The sequence below is a fragment of the Ostrinia nubilalis genome, chromosome 2 (genome assembly GCF_963855985.1).
Source record: "Ostrinia nubilalis chromosome 2, ilOstNubi1.1, whole genome shotgun sequence".
In the NCBI taxonomy this organism is placed as follows: domain Eukaryota; kingdom Metazoa; phylum Arthropoda; class Insecta; order Lepidoptera; family Crambidae; genus Ostrinia; species Ostrinia nubilalis.
Genome location: NC_087089.1, coordinates 12,915,244 through 12,932,155, shown reverse-complemented (window position 1 = coordinate 12,932,155; position 16,912 = coordinate 12,915,244). Strand labels below are relative to the sequence as shown.

The 16,912-nt window shown below is 34.6% G+C and overlaps 2 protein-coding genes across 2 annotated transcripts; one reads left to right on the top strand and one right to left on the bottom strand.

Moving 5' to 3' along the window:
* Positions 1-4,175: 4,175 nt before the first annotated feature.
* Positions 4,176-5,229, bottom strand: LOC135084366 (protein mago nashi). The gene is made up of 2 exons (XM_063979145.1): positions 4,725-5,229; positions 4,176-4,402 (listed from the first exon to the last, which is right to left on the bottom strand). The coding sequence occupies exons 1-2, from the start codon at positions 4,980-4,982 to the stop codon at positions 4,220-4,222; spliced, it is 441 nt and encodes a 146-aa protein (XP_063835215.1). The 5' UTR covers positions 4,983-5,229; the 3' UTR covers positions 4,176-4,219.
* Positions 5,230-6,483: 1,254 nt separating this feature from the next.
* Positions 6,484-12,370, top strand: LOC135084357 (small ribosomal subunit protein eS8). The gene is made up of 6 exons (XM_063979136.1): positions 6,484-6,590; positions 6,812-6,918; positions 7,102-7,201; positions 7,282-7,457; positions 11,779-11,908; positions 12,226-12,370. The coding sequence occupies exons 1-6, from the start codon at positions 6,587-6,589 to the stop codon at positions 12,333-12,335; spliced, it is 627 nt and encodes a 208-aa protein (XP_063835206.1). The 5' UTR covers positions 6,484-6,586; the 3' UTR covers positions 12,336-12,370.
* The last annotated feature ends 4,542 nt before the right edge of the window (positions 12,371-16,912 follow it).

Genomic DNA, 16,912 nt, shown 5'->3' with positions numbered 1-16,912 from the left:
TCTTCTTTTTTACAGTCGGTTAAAAATGTGAAGTATATATGTCGCAGTCGGATTGTATAATCCGCCGTTTTACATTACCACTAGGCATTTTACATTACAGCTCTGTTTTGTAATACGGCGGTTCAACGTTTAGGCGGATTGTCATTGCGATACGTTCTTCAATACGGCGGCCCACGTTAAGCCGCATCGTACTACCACGGTAATACTATCTATACAGTATTCCAACTCGGCCATATTTTTGAAATAAATGTCAACAGTCGCGCGGTACGTCACGGTATGACAACATGCGATAGGGCTGCCCACCTACAGTACCCAGTTTAATTACATCTGCCTACTTAGAATTTCTATACAGGGTGTTAGGTAAATGGGTACCCACCAAAAACATTCTGTAAAAAAACTAGCCAAGTCTCGATGGAGCTGCTTGTTTATCTCTAAAAAGTAATGAAATCTAGACAAAGTCGTGCCAAGTCTATGGTTCCTTACTGCGATTTCTTTATTATTATAGTTAATGTTGTGTGACTTGGCCGTTGAAGGGTGACAAAACCAGGTGCTCCATGACACCATTGCACCAATCTGTCGCCAGAACCGCTACCCATTGACGATGGAAAATTGCCACTTGGAAAACGTTGGTTCAACAATAACCAGTCAATTGTGGGTTCAGTAAAGCTGCGTATTTATAATGTATGATTATCTTAATAAAGATTGTTCAACGGCCAAGTCACACAACATTAACTATAATAATAAAGAAATCGCAGTAAGGAACCATAGACTTGGCACGACTTTGTCTAGATTTCATTACTTTTTAGAGATAAACAAGCAGCTCCATCGAGACTTGGCTAGTTTTTTTACAGAATGTTTTTGGTGGGATTTCACTTCTTTTTGTAGAACGTGGCAAAGTTATTTAACGTCGTCGTTTTATCGACATTTTTTTACGATATTAAACACAAATAAACTTAACGACCTTTAAAATGGACAACGAATCAGAATTGTTTTAATAACATAACCTAAGCGAACCTTATAGTATAATAAACGAAATCAACGAAATGCAAATTACACAACATTCAACTTAATCGACGACTTTCTCTAGAAAGAATAAAAATCTGGACACCGCTTGCTAGTGCTAGCGCCATCTAGCGGTGAGCGATACAGGCGAACACCACGGTATGGGAGTAGTATTGATTATGAATGTGGTTACTCCAGATCTACGTTTTTCCTAGTTTTTATAGTTTTCCCTTCATGTGGCCATTAAACCCTAACTCTGTACCAAATTTCAGCTCTCTGAGTTAATGGGAAGTACTAGTTCTATTTTGATGATCATCAGTGAGTGACTGTCGTAAATGCGAAACTTTGCTTTCGCTTAACTTCGGAACTAAATGACCTACAGACTTGAAATTTTGGATTTAAAGTATGTGATTATAGCTTACTAAATGACGAAAATTTCTGCGTTCTGGTCTTATCCAGAGGTTCTCAAATAGGGGCCTGAAAATGCGGCGAAATGGTTCGAGTAAAGGATGGTACGGCAGTGTTTGCTTCGCGCTCGACTTGGCGGGGGCACTGCCGTGCCCCCAGATATGAGCCGACACTAGCCCATGTTAACATGGGCATATAAATGGTATGGTGAAGTCAAAAATTTGATATCATCATTTTAATTTTTTAAATTTTCATACAAAATAAATTTTATAAAATCCGATTTGTATGAAAATTAAAATAATTAAAACGAAGATATCAATTTTCTGACTTCACCATACCATTTATATGCGCATGTTAGCATGGGCTAGTGTCGGCTCATATACCCATTTACCTAACACCCTGTATAGTTTTGTGATTGTATTTTTTTATTTAGACAAACAAAATACTTTGTGAATGGAATAGGTTAAAAATGTGTGTTGTTTTGTGATTAACTAGTAGATTTAATTTAGTAAAATGTACTTAAATAATTTTGAAACTTTAATAATCATAATGATCTGTTACGTTAATTTCGGGCGGGCGAAGTCGTGGGCAAAAGCTGGTTTAATAAAATATAATTTTCATTTCAAATCAAACTGACTGAAAATGTCGATTTGACTAATTTTTGACCAATTTAACCGTAAATGACGGTCAGTCAAATTCAATCAGTTTTGTCATTTTTAACACTTGGCCACCGACGTCCATTCGGCACATTCGCATTCGCGACACCCCCGACTTTTGCATACCAAGCGCATACCGAGATTTGAATTTCGAAAGAAAGTTCTCGTTTAGTCTGTTTATATGAAGTTACAATACTGTATGATATTATTACCGTGGTACTACTATAGATTGTAGGGTGACCATACTTACAAAATAAAACAATGTTAATGAAAATAAATTTTAATAAGACAGATTTTAAGAATTATTACCTTCGTTACTGTAATAATATATTTGGCTTCAGTATTTTTTTTTTCGTTCGTTCGTTCGTTCGTTTCAGCCGAAAGACGTCCACTGCTGGACAAAGGCCTCCCCCAAGGATTTCCACAAAGACCGGTCCTGCGCCGCTTGCATCCAGGTACTTCCCGCGACCTTTACCAGATCGTGAGATTGCGATTTTTTTTTACTTATTTATATATCACAAGGGATAGCCATCTAAAAAAAAGTAACTCAAAACAATTAGACTTTTCTAAACATTTTAAGAATTAATTAGATATTTGGCTTTAGTCTTTTTTACACATTAAAAATGATCAAAGGGAACAGGTAACTCAAAACAATAAAGTTTTAGTCATTTTTTCTGGGTTATTTTTCTTTAAGATAAAATTATCTTCACCGGCCACAGCCATGATTTCATATTTTTACACTAATAATATTGTGTAGGATTCCGCCGAAGACCAGAATCCATAGCCACTTTGTCCGGCAGCGCCACGGTATTGAAAATAGGAACTAAAAACTGTCAAAGCGGCGGGTAATAATGACACGCTGTTAGGCATGGAAATGATTGCTATTTTTCATTCATTTTCATTATATGAAATGATGTTTTTTTTTCATATGATTTCACATGCGAAATTTCACAGGCAATGATTTTTATTCGCAGTGTTTTAATGTAACTCTCTCATATAATGTGCTACTTTTAATGAAGTATGAATTATGATGAAGGATTGCTAATTAGCTAAAATATGAAATGTAACAACATCTGTTTCATTTATGTCGCACAACAAAAAACAAACAGTTTCACAGCACATCAATAACCGCGCGACTAGTGAAAATCATTCATTTCATCTGCCTGCTATCTAATGAAATCACACGAATGATGACAAGGAAATCTAAACCTTACACCTTTGAGTTTAAAGTTCATATTTAAAATGCCCAGTTTCGTCCGTCATCACATCTCTTGTCCTTTTCTAACACGCACATGATCAAATCATTCCTTCTTACTCGCTCGGTCGCTTCGCAGAGCTGCGCTCACGGACTTCGCTCGAATGAAATAATGAAATTCATGTGATTCGTGATTTCGTTGACTGTGAAATTATAGCAGTCTATGTGAAGTAAAATAGCAGGTGTGATTAATGAAATTCATTTCATATGATTTTTCACCTGCTATTCATGAAATGTTCCATGCCTACACGCTGTTTTACATTACGGCTAGCCGTATTGAAGAACGTTTGGCGCCGAATACATTCCGGCGGATTTTCATTCAGCCGTATTCAATCCGGCTAAACGTTAATCCGCCGTATTACAAAACAGAGCTGTAATGCAAAATGCCTAGCTGTAATGTAAAACGGCGGATTATACAATCTGACTGCGACATATACAGCAATCACTAATAAGGTCCCGGACATATTCTATAAATGCGAAAGTAACTCTGTCTGTCTCTCTTTCATGCCTAAACCACTGAACCGATTTTGATGAAATTTGGCATAGAGATAGTTTTGAGTCCTGGGACCGGACATAGGATAGTTTTTATCCCGGTTTTTGAAACAAGGATTAAGTTTAAGTTTTTCTGTGACAGACAAAATTCCACGCGGGCGAAGCCGCGGGCGGAAAGCTAGTACATATTTAGATAATTAGGAAAAGGAAGTTTTTACCCAATTATCTTTTCGTTTTAACTGGTTTCAAGTCAAACATTTATGTAGATGTTCAAGCCATGGTTTTTGTACTTTAGAAATAATTTTGCTCATTAGCAAAATATAACATATTATATGATAATGATTAAAATAATAGCCAAAATGCTCATGTGTGAAAATGGTATTATTTTATTTTAATCTTACAAATCTTATATAGGCTTAATCTTAAAGTGCAGACCGATGAGAGAGAAAACTAAGCACTTGAGATCTTGAACAAGGTAGTAAAAACAGCGCAGTCCTTCAGGATCTCGTGATTGGTTTACATCCACCAATGATCCAGTTTTAGATGTAGTGAATGAAATATGTTCCTCGCCAATTACTATCTCCAGTTCCTGAAACAGATAATATCATGATAATATACATCCAGATATTCTGTGAGTGAGATTCAAAGGCTCTTTCTTAATTACTAAGTGGCCTAGATTGGACATTATTAACTTACAATCTATGAAAAATAATTAATAAGCTATTAAATAATAAATACTTAGAGCTCGAAAATCAAGACAAAAATAAGGTTAGTTCAATATTCATACTAAAAAGCAAAGTAAAAGTTTGAAGTGTTACGTTTGAGTGAGTACTAATAAATAGGTAATAGAAATCTGTATTGGGCGTTTATTATCTAGTTACGAAACTAATAAATTCAATGCTGAAACTTGCCTGCCTTCCAACACGATCTGGTTGTGGCCACAAGCGATCATCTTCATGCATTATTTCAGAATCCAAAATGATACGCTTTAGTTCTTCCATCACACAAGGATGTACATACGCTTCTTTGCGAATCATCGTATCGTTCTTGTAGTTAGAATTATTCGCGTAACGTAACTTTCCATCAGGCCGGAACTCGAATTCAAGAAATTCATGACCAAACTTTCCCTTATGACCAACATAGTAGCGTATATAAAAATCAGTCGACATTATAACTTGAGCACTACAGAAACATCAATAAAATAATGGTTGATGGTAATTCGCTGCAAGGCAATAGTAATTATTTATTTTGCTGCTGTTAAATTTGGTGCACAAACAAGCATAACCTCACAAAAGTGACAAGAGACCGCTACTATAGCCAAACTATGGTTTCATTGCGCGTGGCAATGCAGTTGTCCAAATTAAGCAACCAATAGGAATGAAAAAAATAATATTTCCATCACATCTATTGGTCAATGGTTTCAGTTCTTTTAGTCGCCAAATGCTATACAATCGTGGTAGGATAGGACGCGGGAAGGGATATCGAAACTAGAGAGGGGGGGCTTCGTATTGTAATCGAAAATAATATCGATTTGAATCCGACATTTTATGTACGGCCTCGGAGTATGGATTTTATAGCCAAAAAAAAAAACTATCATAGACAATTTTAACCCTTAAGATAAACTTTGTAAGAGGTAAATAGAGGTAAAAACTGGAGAAGGTTCTTACTTCTTGGGTGAATTTGTGTAACAAAAACATGGAAAAGTAGAAGGAAAGGGGGTTTTGCGTTGGGTAAATCAATTCTAACCTCTGGCAATAAGAACCTACACGCGCGCTAAGCAGTAGTTAATACAAATGACATGTACAAATGTAATTACTTTCGTTAAGTATATGAAACTCCAAGAAACCTTTGTTTTGTATGTTCTTTACTATTATATTACGGGTATTCCTTACATACCAGATTTTTTAAACAGACTAGCTAAGATCTGATGAGAACCAATAAAGAGAGCTTTGGCTTTGTTTGACTCACTATGATACCTCGGTTGTCGGTGGCCATATAAAACTTTTAATTTAATAGTTCCAAGCTATGGTTCCAAGCCAAGATTAGAAAATCTATAATGTCTCCTTTGCAAAATGTTGTGATTTGTGATTACACCTTAGTATAGTTCCAAAATACTGGACTGTCCTATCGATGACATTGACAGTGGGGCGCCACCGTCAATACCGGATCGCTGGTTCCGATTTTTGCCATGTTTGGAAACCATATAGTTGAACGATGGTAGCGCCCCCCTGTCATTGAGTTTGGTGGGACAGTTCAGCGTGGGTCATCTATATGTACCTTGCGACCTTCTTTTATGACATAAAACAAAATTTGAAAAAAGTGACGTATAATAATTGTAGTTTTTTGTTTTATCAGTTTTCGGCTCACTTCGTGGTTACTGTGAGAAAACAATTTTGTGGTTTTGCTTAAATTAAGTGAAAGTTTTGTGATTATTCTAAGCACAATTATGATTTACTTTAACATTTAAGAAGATACAGCGTAAAGTGAAGATTTTCTTTGAAAAAGGGCGCCCTTTATAAGCGATCCTTGACTTTCTGTTAGTGTAGAAAAAATTAATGTCTTCGAAAGATTATCTACTGATTGCAATATATTACAAAAACTTTCGAAGAAAATATATTTTTTCGCATTTGTACAATATAATAACGGATTTTAGTAAAAAACCCGTTTGAAAAAAAGTAATAGTCGCAATACAGACTACGAACCATAGACTACAGAAGTAGAGGTATAGTAGTTCCATCTGTCAAAATATCTTTTCCATTTCGGCCCAGTCAAGATGGGTGAGTGAACATTATTTTTGTAGTTAAAATCGTGGTTAATCTTACTTATAATATTACAGATTTCTTGATTTTGTCCTAGATTCAAAAGTGCATTGTTGTTTATAAATGAATACGGCTTTATTTTAGTGGTGACCACTAAGAAAGTACTTGAGTGTGTGAAGTAAATGTCGGCAAAGTGATTTTCTGTGAAGTATCGTAAGTCATATTTTTCCTCTGTTTAGGTATCAGTCGTGACCATTGGCATAAGCGGAGGGCTACGGGTGGCAAACGTGCGCCCATCCGCAAGAAGAGGAAGTATGAGTTGGGTCGCCCAGCCGCCAACACCAAAGTAAGTAGACAAATTTTCTTCACCAACCTCATTACAAACTTCATAAGATAGTAAAAACAGCACGTGCAATTGGTAACGACTAGCCAAGGTTATTGTCCTGTAATTTCGGCATATATTGTAAACATCTGATGATGTACTTGTCAGTTTATAGGTTATAATGCCATGTTCTTTCACTTCTTTCAGCTTGGACCACAACGTATCCACTCTGTGCGATCGCGCGGTGGCAATACCAAGTACCGAGCACTGCGTCTCGACACTGGTAACTTCTCATGGGGATCAGAATGTAAGGATCTTTTGAATACTGTTTTGAATATATTATTATCATTCAACCTATACAAATAATTTGTGTTGTTTAATTTTCAGGCGCCACCCGCAAGTCCCGTATCATTGATGTTGTGTACAATGCATCCAACAATGAGTTAGTCCGTACCAAGACCCTGGTGAAGAATGCTATTGTTGTCGTGGATGCCACCCCATTCAGGCAGTGGTATGAGTCCCACTATCTTCTACCTTTGGGTAGGAAGAAGGGAGCCAAGCTTGTGAGTATTTTATAAACACAAATATTATTTTCTATGTAGAATGTAAATATACCTACCATGCGATTATACAAAAAGGCTTCTAGGGCCTATTTGTATTATCACATGGTATTTTTCAAACCTACTTTTCTGTTTCTGAAATGTAAAATGTAGGATAAAGTGGCGCAGATTTACTGTTATTAAGATTTTACTATGTCTGTAGATGTTGTTATTGCATTGAAATGAATATCAAGTGCATTCAAAACATCTAGTCAGTTGAAACTTTTCACTCATATTGTTATAGATTCATATAACCTCGTAAGACCGAAGAGTAAATTTTGTCGACTTCTAAGTATCGCCGAATGTGCTTTCAGAAGAACGAATAATTTGTAGTAGTAAACGCCGAGCACTTCGAGTAAAAAAAATTCTATGTTAGAGATTTTCTTTTGCATTCATATTTTCAGGGGCCCTATATAATAGTGCATAGAGCTTATTTTAGGTGAAAAATAATAAAAAAATGTTTTCTCTTAAAAGAACATTCGGTATTACAGACTTTAAAAAGGAAAAGTAAATAATTGTATTTTATACTTTAAAGTAAAACATAAATGTAACCTTCTTAATAAATTAATACTACATAAAGATACAATAATGATATAAATAAATGTAACTGAAAAGGTACAACGGTTTTAATTTTATTTAATGTTTCATAATTAGTACTTTTAACCCGGCGAGGCTGTGGTGGGGTGTGACATACCCCACGCTTGACTTCAACGATCGTTTTGTTTTAAATTTTTGCTGTAACGGTTTGTCTCGCCGCATAGCTGGAGCTAAAGAGCTGCGGGAGGGGATAGTGGCGTGATCGCAGTGTTGCGCTAACCGGCGCTTGAGATATACGTGCGCAAACTCCTGTTGGGTACGTAATACCCCGCCACATAGTTGGTGTGTGGTTATTTCGGTAAAATTGAAAATTGTTTTTTTTAGTTTATTAGCTTATTATTTGTTATTTGTTTTAGTTTTTGAACGAAAATGAGTTTCGAAAGAGATCAAAGGCATCTTGAGTCCATGATAGAGGAGGTTTTTCAAGAATGTTCGGACGAGTCAAGCTCCGAACCCGAATCTGATCATTGCAGCGAACATAGCCTAGGATCTGAGACAGAACAGGAGATTAGCGATCGAGAACAAGAGGTCAGTGAACTTGCACTAGATTTTAATGATTCTGACGAAGATATCCCGCTGTCAGTTTTGAGAAATCGACGTTGTTCTTCTGTTCAAGTTCCTTATTATGAGTCCAAAGATGGTCAGAAATGGCTCAAAAAACCACCGCGGACTAATTTACGTACTCGCAGTGAGAACATAATTTTCGAACGGCCTGGCGTAAAAGGAATTGCAAAGTTAGCTAAAACGGAAGTTGAATGTTGGAATATTTTTTTTACTGAACAAATGAAAACTTCTGTTTTGACATACACAAATAAAGAAATTATTAACCGGCAAACAAAGTGTAATGATCCAAAAAAATTGTACTATATGAAAGAGACAACAGCTTTGGAATTCGACGCTTTTGTTGGTTTGCTATATATTGCTGGACTCAATAAATCTAGTCGCCAGAGCCTCAGAGATTTGTGGAGAACGGATGGTACAGGTGTTGATATTTTCCGCACAACCATGTCCCTACAACGATTTTACTTCCTGCAAAACTGTGTACGTTTTGACGACAAATCGACAAGGGACGAGCGCAAGAAAACTGATAACTTAACTCATATCAGAATGCTTTTTGACCAATTTGTTGATTGCTGCCAGCAAGCTTATATTCCTCATGAATATATGACCATTGACGAAATGTTGTTAGCCTTTAGAGGGAAGTGCGGATTTCGCGTATACATTCCAAGCAAACCTGCTAAGTATGGAATAAAAATCCAAGCTCTTGTAGATGCTAAATCTTTCTACACGTTCAATTTAGAAGTTTATGCAGGGAAACAACCCAGTGGACCTTATGCAGTTAGCAACAAACCGTTCGATCTTGTGGAAAGACTTGTTCAGCCCATATCACAGTCCAACCGCAACCTGACATTCGACAACTGGTTTACTAGTCACGAATTAATGCTACATCTACTGGCTAACCATAGGCTTACATCTACAGGAACAGTTCGAAAAAACAAAAAATGCATTCCGTCCGCTTTATTGAAAACTGGAAAAGAACCAGGAAGCTCATTGTTCTGTTTCCAGAAGGACATTACATTAGTGTCCTACGCCCCGAAAAAGTATAAAGTGGTTTTAGCTATGTCCACTTTACACCATGATGATAGAATTGATGAGACCACGGGAGATAAAAAGAAGCCCGAAATTATAACATTTTATAATGGTACAAAAGCAGGAGTAGATGTTGTCGATGAACTCTGCGCCACTTACGATGTTTCGCGTAACAGCAAGCGGTGGCCTATGACCATCTTTTATGGGATACTAAACATAGCTGCTTCGAACGCAAATATTATTTTTAGGGAAAACAAAAATGTAAACATAAAGCGAACAGAGTTTATCCGTAATCTAGGGTTAGCTCTGGTGTATGAACATTTACGATTACGGAAAGACCAAAAAAACATTCCAGTCTATATTCGGAAGAGGATCTGTTCGCAAATTAATGAAGAACCAAGTCGTTCACTCCAAAATGCTACTGGGCGATATATGAGATGTGCTGATTGTCCAAGGAAAAAAGATAGAAAGACAAAGCACTCTTGCTCAACATGTGGGAAGGCCATATGTATAGAGCATGCAACATTTTCCTGCAAAAATTGTTGTGATGATGACCCTAGTTCCTAAGCTGTTCCAAAGTATTATGATAGTTTTTTATTTCTAATTCAAAGACTGATGTTTTTTACTTAATTTAGTAGTTTTTGTTTAAAGTAAAATTTTGTTTTTGTTTATTTTAGAGGTTTGTGAAGATAATGCCTATTTTTGTTTTAAAAAAAACTCAGTTTCTTTTATTTTCCTAAATGATAATAAAAAAATATTAAAATATTAAAGTTTTTTAATTAAAAGCTGTTTATTGTTTATATTAATATCACAAAACATAAGATTAGAACTTAATTTATCGATATTATGATCTTTATGGCCAATTTGATAAGTGGGTATGTGACACCCCACCACATACTCATTGTTACATTTTGCCACCACAGCCTCGCCGGGTTAAAAGTACTATCGGTTTTATAACATACACTAATTATAGGTTAGAATGTATAAGAAGTAAAGTGAATATTCATGTTAATTATAATATTTACTAAACTGAAAATCAGAACTTTCTCATGGTAAATTTTCTCAATCATATCATAATTTTAAAAGTCCAATACTCAATCCCATCTCAATAGAAAAATATACAAAAATAAAACTTTCACCATCAAGACCGAATGTTCCTTGCAAAGAACTATTATTTTCAAACGAAAAAAAATCTTACAAAACTACTTCAAATTGGGAAAAATATTTTTTTTGCTTGTTTAGCAGTGATTAACTTAAATTATACTGGTCAGTTTTGCAATCAAACTACGTTTACGTGAAGAAAAAAAATTAATCGCACATCACGTCTTCTCGGACGAACCACCTAGTCAAAGAAAAATGATAATTTGACAGTGACATTTTGTTTTTTTTATATTAATTAGTTCGGATACCTGATTTTGAATACTTTAAGCCATAGACTATCACTCTTCCTTTTCGATAGGCGCGAATTTTTGAACTTAAATTTATCGCTAAAGTTTTAGTTCCTCTGAAGGCCCATCCGGCGATACTTCGAAATCACCTCCGAAAATGTCTCGGCGTTACTGACTACAAAGTTTTAGTTCCTTCTGTGGCACATCCGGGCTTACGAGGATAATTTGTAATTATTATCACATGGTATTTTCCAGGAAATATATTTTTCAGAAACTAATTTTATGGGCATAATTACTGTTTCTGTATCAAACATAATTTTTAAAAGTAACACAAGTGATGAAGTTCATTACTATTTTTTTTAAATTAGATTAAATGTTATTCTGAACTTTGTTACGTCTTGTTTGAATAGTGTAATTGGTACTACCGTTCTATTCATGAATAAATATTTAAGAAATATAATACAGATATTGGATTTATTATCAGAATGCCCCAGGATATTTTTGTTAAATTTTTTAATCAAAATCAAGTTATTAAATGTAGTGGTAAACCGTAGAAGTGGGGTGTTGTAATTAATCTGTTGCTTGCTGATGATTTTCAATGCGTGTCATATGAAACTTAGCTGTGATTATGATGTAAATATCTGAAAACCTCTTCATTTAATTTTGAATAGCTTCCCAGAGTTTGTAATAAACCATGAATTGTTTTTCAGACTGAGGCTGAGGAAGCCATCATCAACAAAAAGCGCAGCAAGAAGACTGCCAAGAAGTACTTGTCAAGGCAACGTCTCTCCAAGGTTGAAGCTGCTTTGGAAGAGCAATTCCACACAGGACGTCTGTTAGGTATGTATTGAAGCCTCTTATTCAACACTTTTTAACACTTAATATGCAAGTAAATCATGAGATATGCACCTCACAACTTAGTCTTTCATACATAACATTAATTGTACATGTCTAAATAAACGTGTTTTATAAAGTATAGATATTTTAATGATGAAATCGAGAAGTTTTGAGACTGCGTTATAGACTGGAACCGTTTTGGGAACAGTCTTGCAGTTGTATGATCCAACTGTCATAGTTACTCTGATCAATTCCTTTCTAGCTCTCTATTGTTATTATGCTTGGAATACTTGATCAAGTGTTTATTTTGTCTTTTCCAGCGTGTGTCGCAAGTCGGCCGGGCCAGTGCGGCCGCGCTGATGGCTACGTTCTAGAGGGTAAGGAGCTGGAATTCTACCTGAGAAAGATCAAATCCAAGAGGGCTAAGTAAAGATGTAAACTTATAAATAAACCATAAAAACACAATACCATCTTTAATTTTTTACACTTTTACCCTAGTTTTGCAAATTCTTTGTTCCTGCGGGACCCTATGTCCCGAAGGTCTATAGTTGGTAGGTACTCACAAACTCGTAAGCCGGCAATACACGGACAGCTCGAGCAGTTAGTCAGTGATCAACATAAACGGACCGCTCTTGCAGTCGAAGGGGAGTCAACAGCTTGAAGCTGCCAACGATAACTGCTTGAGCAGTTGGTATTAAGAGCGTTGTCACATTTTTCATGCAGAAATCGAGAATTTGGCAGATTTCGAAATGATTTTAGTCATATAATTTATTGTTATACCTAGCTTCTTTTGACTTATATCATCGTATACGTTTTTACGGAATGTCTATTGACAAAATCTCGTTCAAATTGGATTTTTGCCTACGAAAACAGCGAATTTCGAAAGCCCGATTTCCAGGTAACTCGCGAAGGCACAACTTTGAACTAATATTACAACAAATTTGTTTCTAAGTAAGAAGATAGAATGTATTCATTAGAATAAGCATACCCTGAAGAAGAAAGTGTATTGAGAAAATTTTGATGTTTAATTCATTAAAATGCATTTTTATCATGTCTAAGGCCCGGTTTTTTGATTCGTAGTTAAAATAACCAATAGTCAAATTTGACAGCTGTCAAGTGACAGGTGGTTAAATAGGGGAGAGGGGGGCAGCTTTGGACAGGGGCAGCTTAGAACAAATGAATTTAAAAATCACTGGTTTAGGCTACAATGGTATAAATCATAATTTATATTGCCAGCACTGATGCGCATAGCCGTCACATCTTATTTTTAATATCTAACTGTAGGTTAACCTGCAAAAGTGGTTTTTTGTTTTTGACTGCCAATTTCGCACTTTTTTATTTTGGTTCTAAGGATTTTGTGGACGTAGTTTTATAAAATAGTGAGTGGTTTGTTTACTATATGGAAGTTTAAATAGTTTCAATGAAGATTTGATAAGAAATTGCGATATAAAAGTATGTTCCGTTATTAAATTTATGTTTTTTTCTGGAAATATACCCATGGGGCAGCTTTGAACGAAATGGTTGGGGCACCTTTGAACTTTATAAATTTTCTTTTTTTTAAGTGGTATTATGAAACCTTAAGTTTTCTTATACTTCGTAGAAGGTTTTTACATAAAAAATAAGCAGATTGCTTTACTGTGACAGATAAAATTTCAAGCTGGGTGAAGTCCGGGCAAAAGCTAGTTTTAGTAGTTGATTGATATTTTTTTAAATTATGCAGTTTTGTCTTTGATGTGTCATTAAACAGAAAGTTTATTAGTATTTAGTTAATTGATATAATCTTATATTTACTTTTTTTTAAATAATATCCCTAAGTTTTGTGTTACTTTGTACAGAGTGATGTAAAATAAAATAAACATGTTAAATTGATCCCAAATGACACTGATCATTTAAAATTTTATTTATTAATTATTTTAAAAATACACATTCATAAATATTCAGTTTTATTTCATTGAAAAAAATACTAATTCAAAACTGCCCCAGGCGTGTTCAAGGCTGCCCCGACTACGGGGCAGTTTTGAACGTTTACAGGTCTGTGCAAAAATCTAAATATCTTAATAAGCGTTCATGAATAATTAAGAAGAACATCATTATTTTGTTGTGTGATAACCATGACCTCTATCTAGGAAGAAAAAATTAATGAAATCGTTCAAAGAAGAACGGTCATCTGTGACCCAGGCCCGACAGAAACGAGACATACCTCAGTTTTTTTGTCATGTCTTAATTAGTTAAATTATATATTTTTTATATTCGAAATCTATGTATAACACCAAAATATTTACCTTTGTTTTTGTTTAGGCGTTATACAAAAACTAATACAAAATGCCTATTTATCACCAAAATTGGTAAATGTATGTACCTAAATGTCTATTACAGCTGCTATGGAATGTATCTAGGTGACCTGGAGATACAGCCGGATTATACAGGGTGGAAAAAATAATAAGTTACAAAATCCAAAAATTCAATGTTACCAGCTTCCATAATCTGTACCCTATTAATGGTACCATTTGAAAGAGCTCGTGAAGCACTTTCAGAATCAGTAACTAGTTTTTCGATATCTTGTATAGTTTAGAAATAATCGAGTGAGATCACTTATCGTTCCATATGTATAACCACCCTGTATAATCCGGTTGTATCTCCAGGTCGTCTAGATACATTCCAAAGCAGCTGTAATAGATATTTAGGTACATACATTTACCAATTTTGGTGATAAATAAGCATTTTGTATTAGTTTTTGTATAACGCCTAAACAAAAACAAAGGGTAATATTTTGGTGTTATACATAGATTTCGAATATAAAAAATATATAATTTAACTAATTAAGACATGACAAAAAAACTGAGGTATGTCTCGTTTCTGTCGGGTCTGGGTTTTTTTTGTATGGGGCGTGACCGTTCTTCTTTGGAAGATATTTAATAAAGTATGAAAATTGTTCAAAGCTGCCTCTCCCCTATCAGAAAAAAATGTTTTTCGAACAATGGTTAGCATGACTTTTAGTACATTTTTTAACCATTAGTTTACATTTAGTTAATATTTAACCATTAGTAGCAAAATTTAACAATTAGTTATTTTAACTACGAATCAAAAAACCGGGCCTAAGATAGTCAAAATTCGAGAAAATTACTGCAAGAAAACAGGTCACATCTCATAATCTAAAAGTCATTTGGCAATATACTTAAGAAGAAACAGTACTATTATTGTGTGAAAAAGAAAAAATATCTATCTTCAATCTTCAAATGAAAAATTAATTTGAAAATACTATAAAATCGGGTGCATCAAATGGCATAAATCAGTCGTGCTTTGGCACTCGTAGACGCCGGGTCTATGTCAGTTGACTGCCCACTGACGTATATGCGTCACGCGTGATTTTTTCGTAAATTGTAGTATGATTGAGTACTTTTGATCCGCAAGTATTTTTAATTTATTTGTTTAGGTAAATCGGACTTGTAATTTCTTTCTTTTTAAACTTTTTATTATTTTACTTACAGAATATGGGTAGAATAGATAAAAGATATTATTATGGTATCTGTTTGGTCAGGAAAAAATAAATGACTAATAAAAATTTTAACAGGGTGTCAAAACATTAGTCTATGCTATTGTGTTTCTACCAACATAAAATATACTCTTCCTTACTAATAAAAGTTGAATAGCGTCTGCATGGTCACACAACGCTTCGTCATGTTTTTCCGAAAGTTCAATTACTGACGACTGAATGAAAGAAATTGGTGCGTAACTATTCATCTGATATTAAACGTTTAGTAATAAAGGGGTAGGTCAGGTAAATGGCAAATCCACCAGCGGTCGCTCGATGACACTCGGACAAATAGTTTTATAAAACGTCAACTAAGTTGGTTAGGTATTTGTATTGTAGATACTTATATACAAATGAACGTATAAAATGAGTTTATTTTTAAAAGTATAGGTACAGGGTGGAAACGATAAGTGATTTCACTTGATTTTTAATTATACAAGATATCGAGAAACTGTTCACTGTTCCTGTAAGTGCTTCATGAGCTCTTTAAAACAATAACAATAAATAGGTCAAAGAATAAACTGGATCCATGCGAAAATTCAATGTTTCCGAATTTCATACTAAATGTATGCCGCCAGCCATACCTACCATATTAGAAGTGTTAATTTTTTAAATTTAAATTTTTAATTGAGTAATATATAATAATCAAACAACAAACTCGTAAATTGCATTCTTATTTAAATTATTTACGGAAAACATTATTTTAGGTTTAACTTGCTACAATATCATCAAGAGATACTAATTAATAAATACTAAATAAACAGATAAAGGGGACGGCATTAAGGCACTCAGAATTCTCAGAAACCATTGATTTCGTGTTTGTTTGTAACTGTATTAAATGTATGAAAGCTGGAAATATAGGATCCTTGAATAGATTCAGTTCGTTCCCAAACATATTACTGATGCCGTTTGCTAGGTCTCATGAAGCACTTTTTCAGTAAGTAACCATTTGTTCGACATCTTGTATACCTACTATAAGAAATATTCGAGTGAGATCACTTATCGATTATTTTCGTCATCCTTATTTGTATTAAATTTAATTAAAATACACTAAGGCTGAGATGCACCACCTAACTTTGACCCTAACTGTCAATAACCGGTGTTTTATGTGAGACAGATTTTTGACATCCAAAATATTTGATGTCAATGTTAAAGTAAGACGGTGCAACACGGCCTAACAAATGTATTGTAGACAGTTCTTTTTATTTTCTTCATAAATCTTTCTTTTCTTTGTAATCTACAAGCTTTTATTTTCTTTGACATCTGGAGTTGTAAAATCTTGCAACTTAAAATTTACTTACTTCCCGTTTTCCCATTGAGCTGAAATTTTGCATGTCTACACAGGCATGCAAAATTTCGTTTCATTTCGCACTAAATAATTTAATTTACACGTGTTTTCATGCGATGGCCAAGTCAATATATTTATGTAAAACGTTAATGATTTCCTGGACTGAACTTGGTATTACATGGATCTC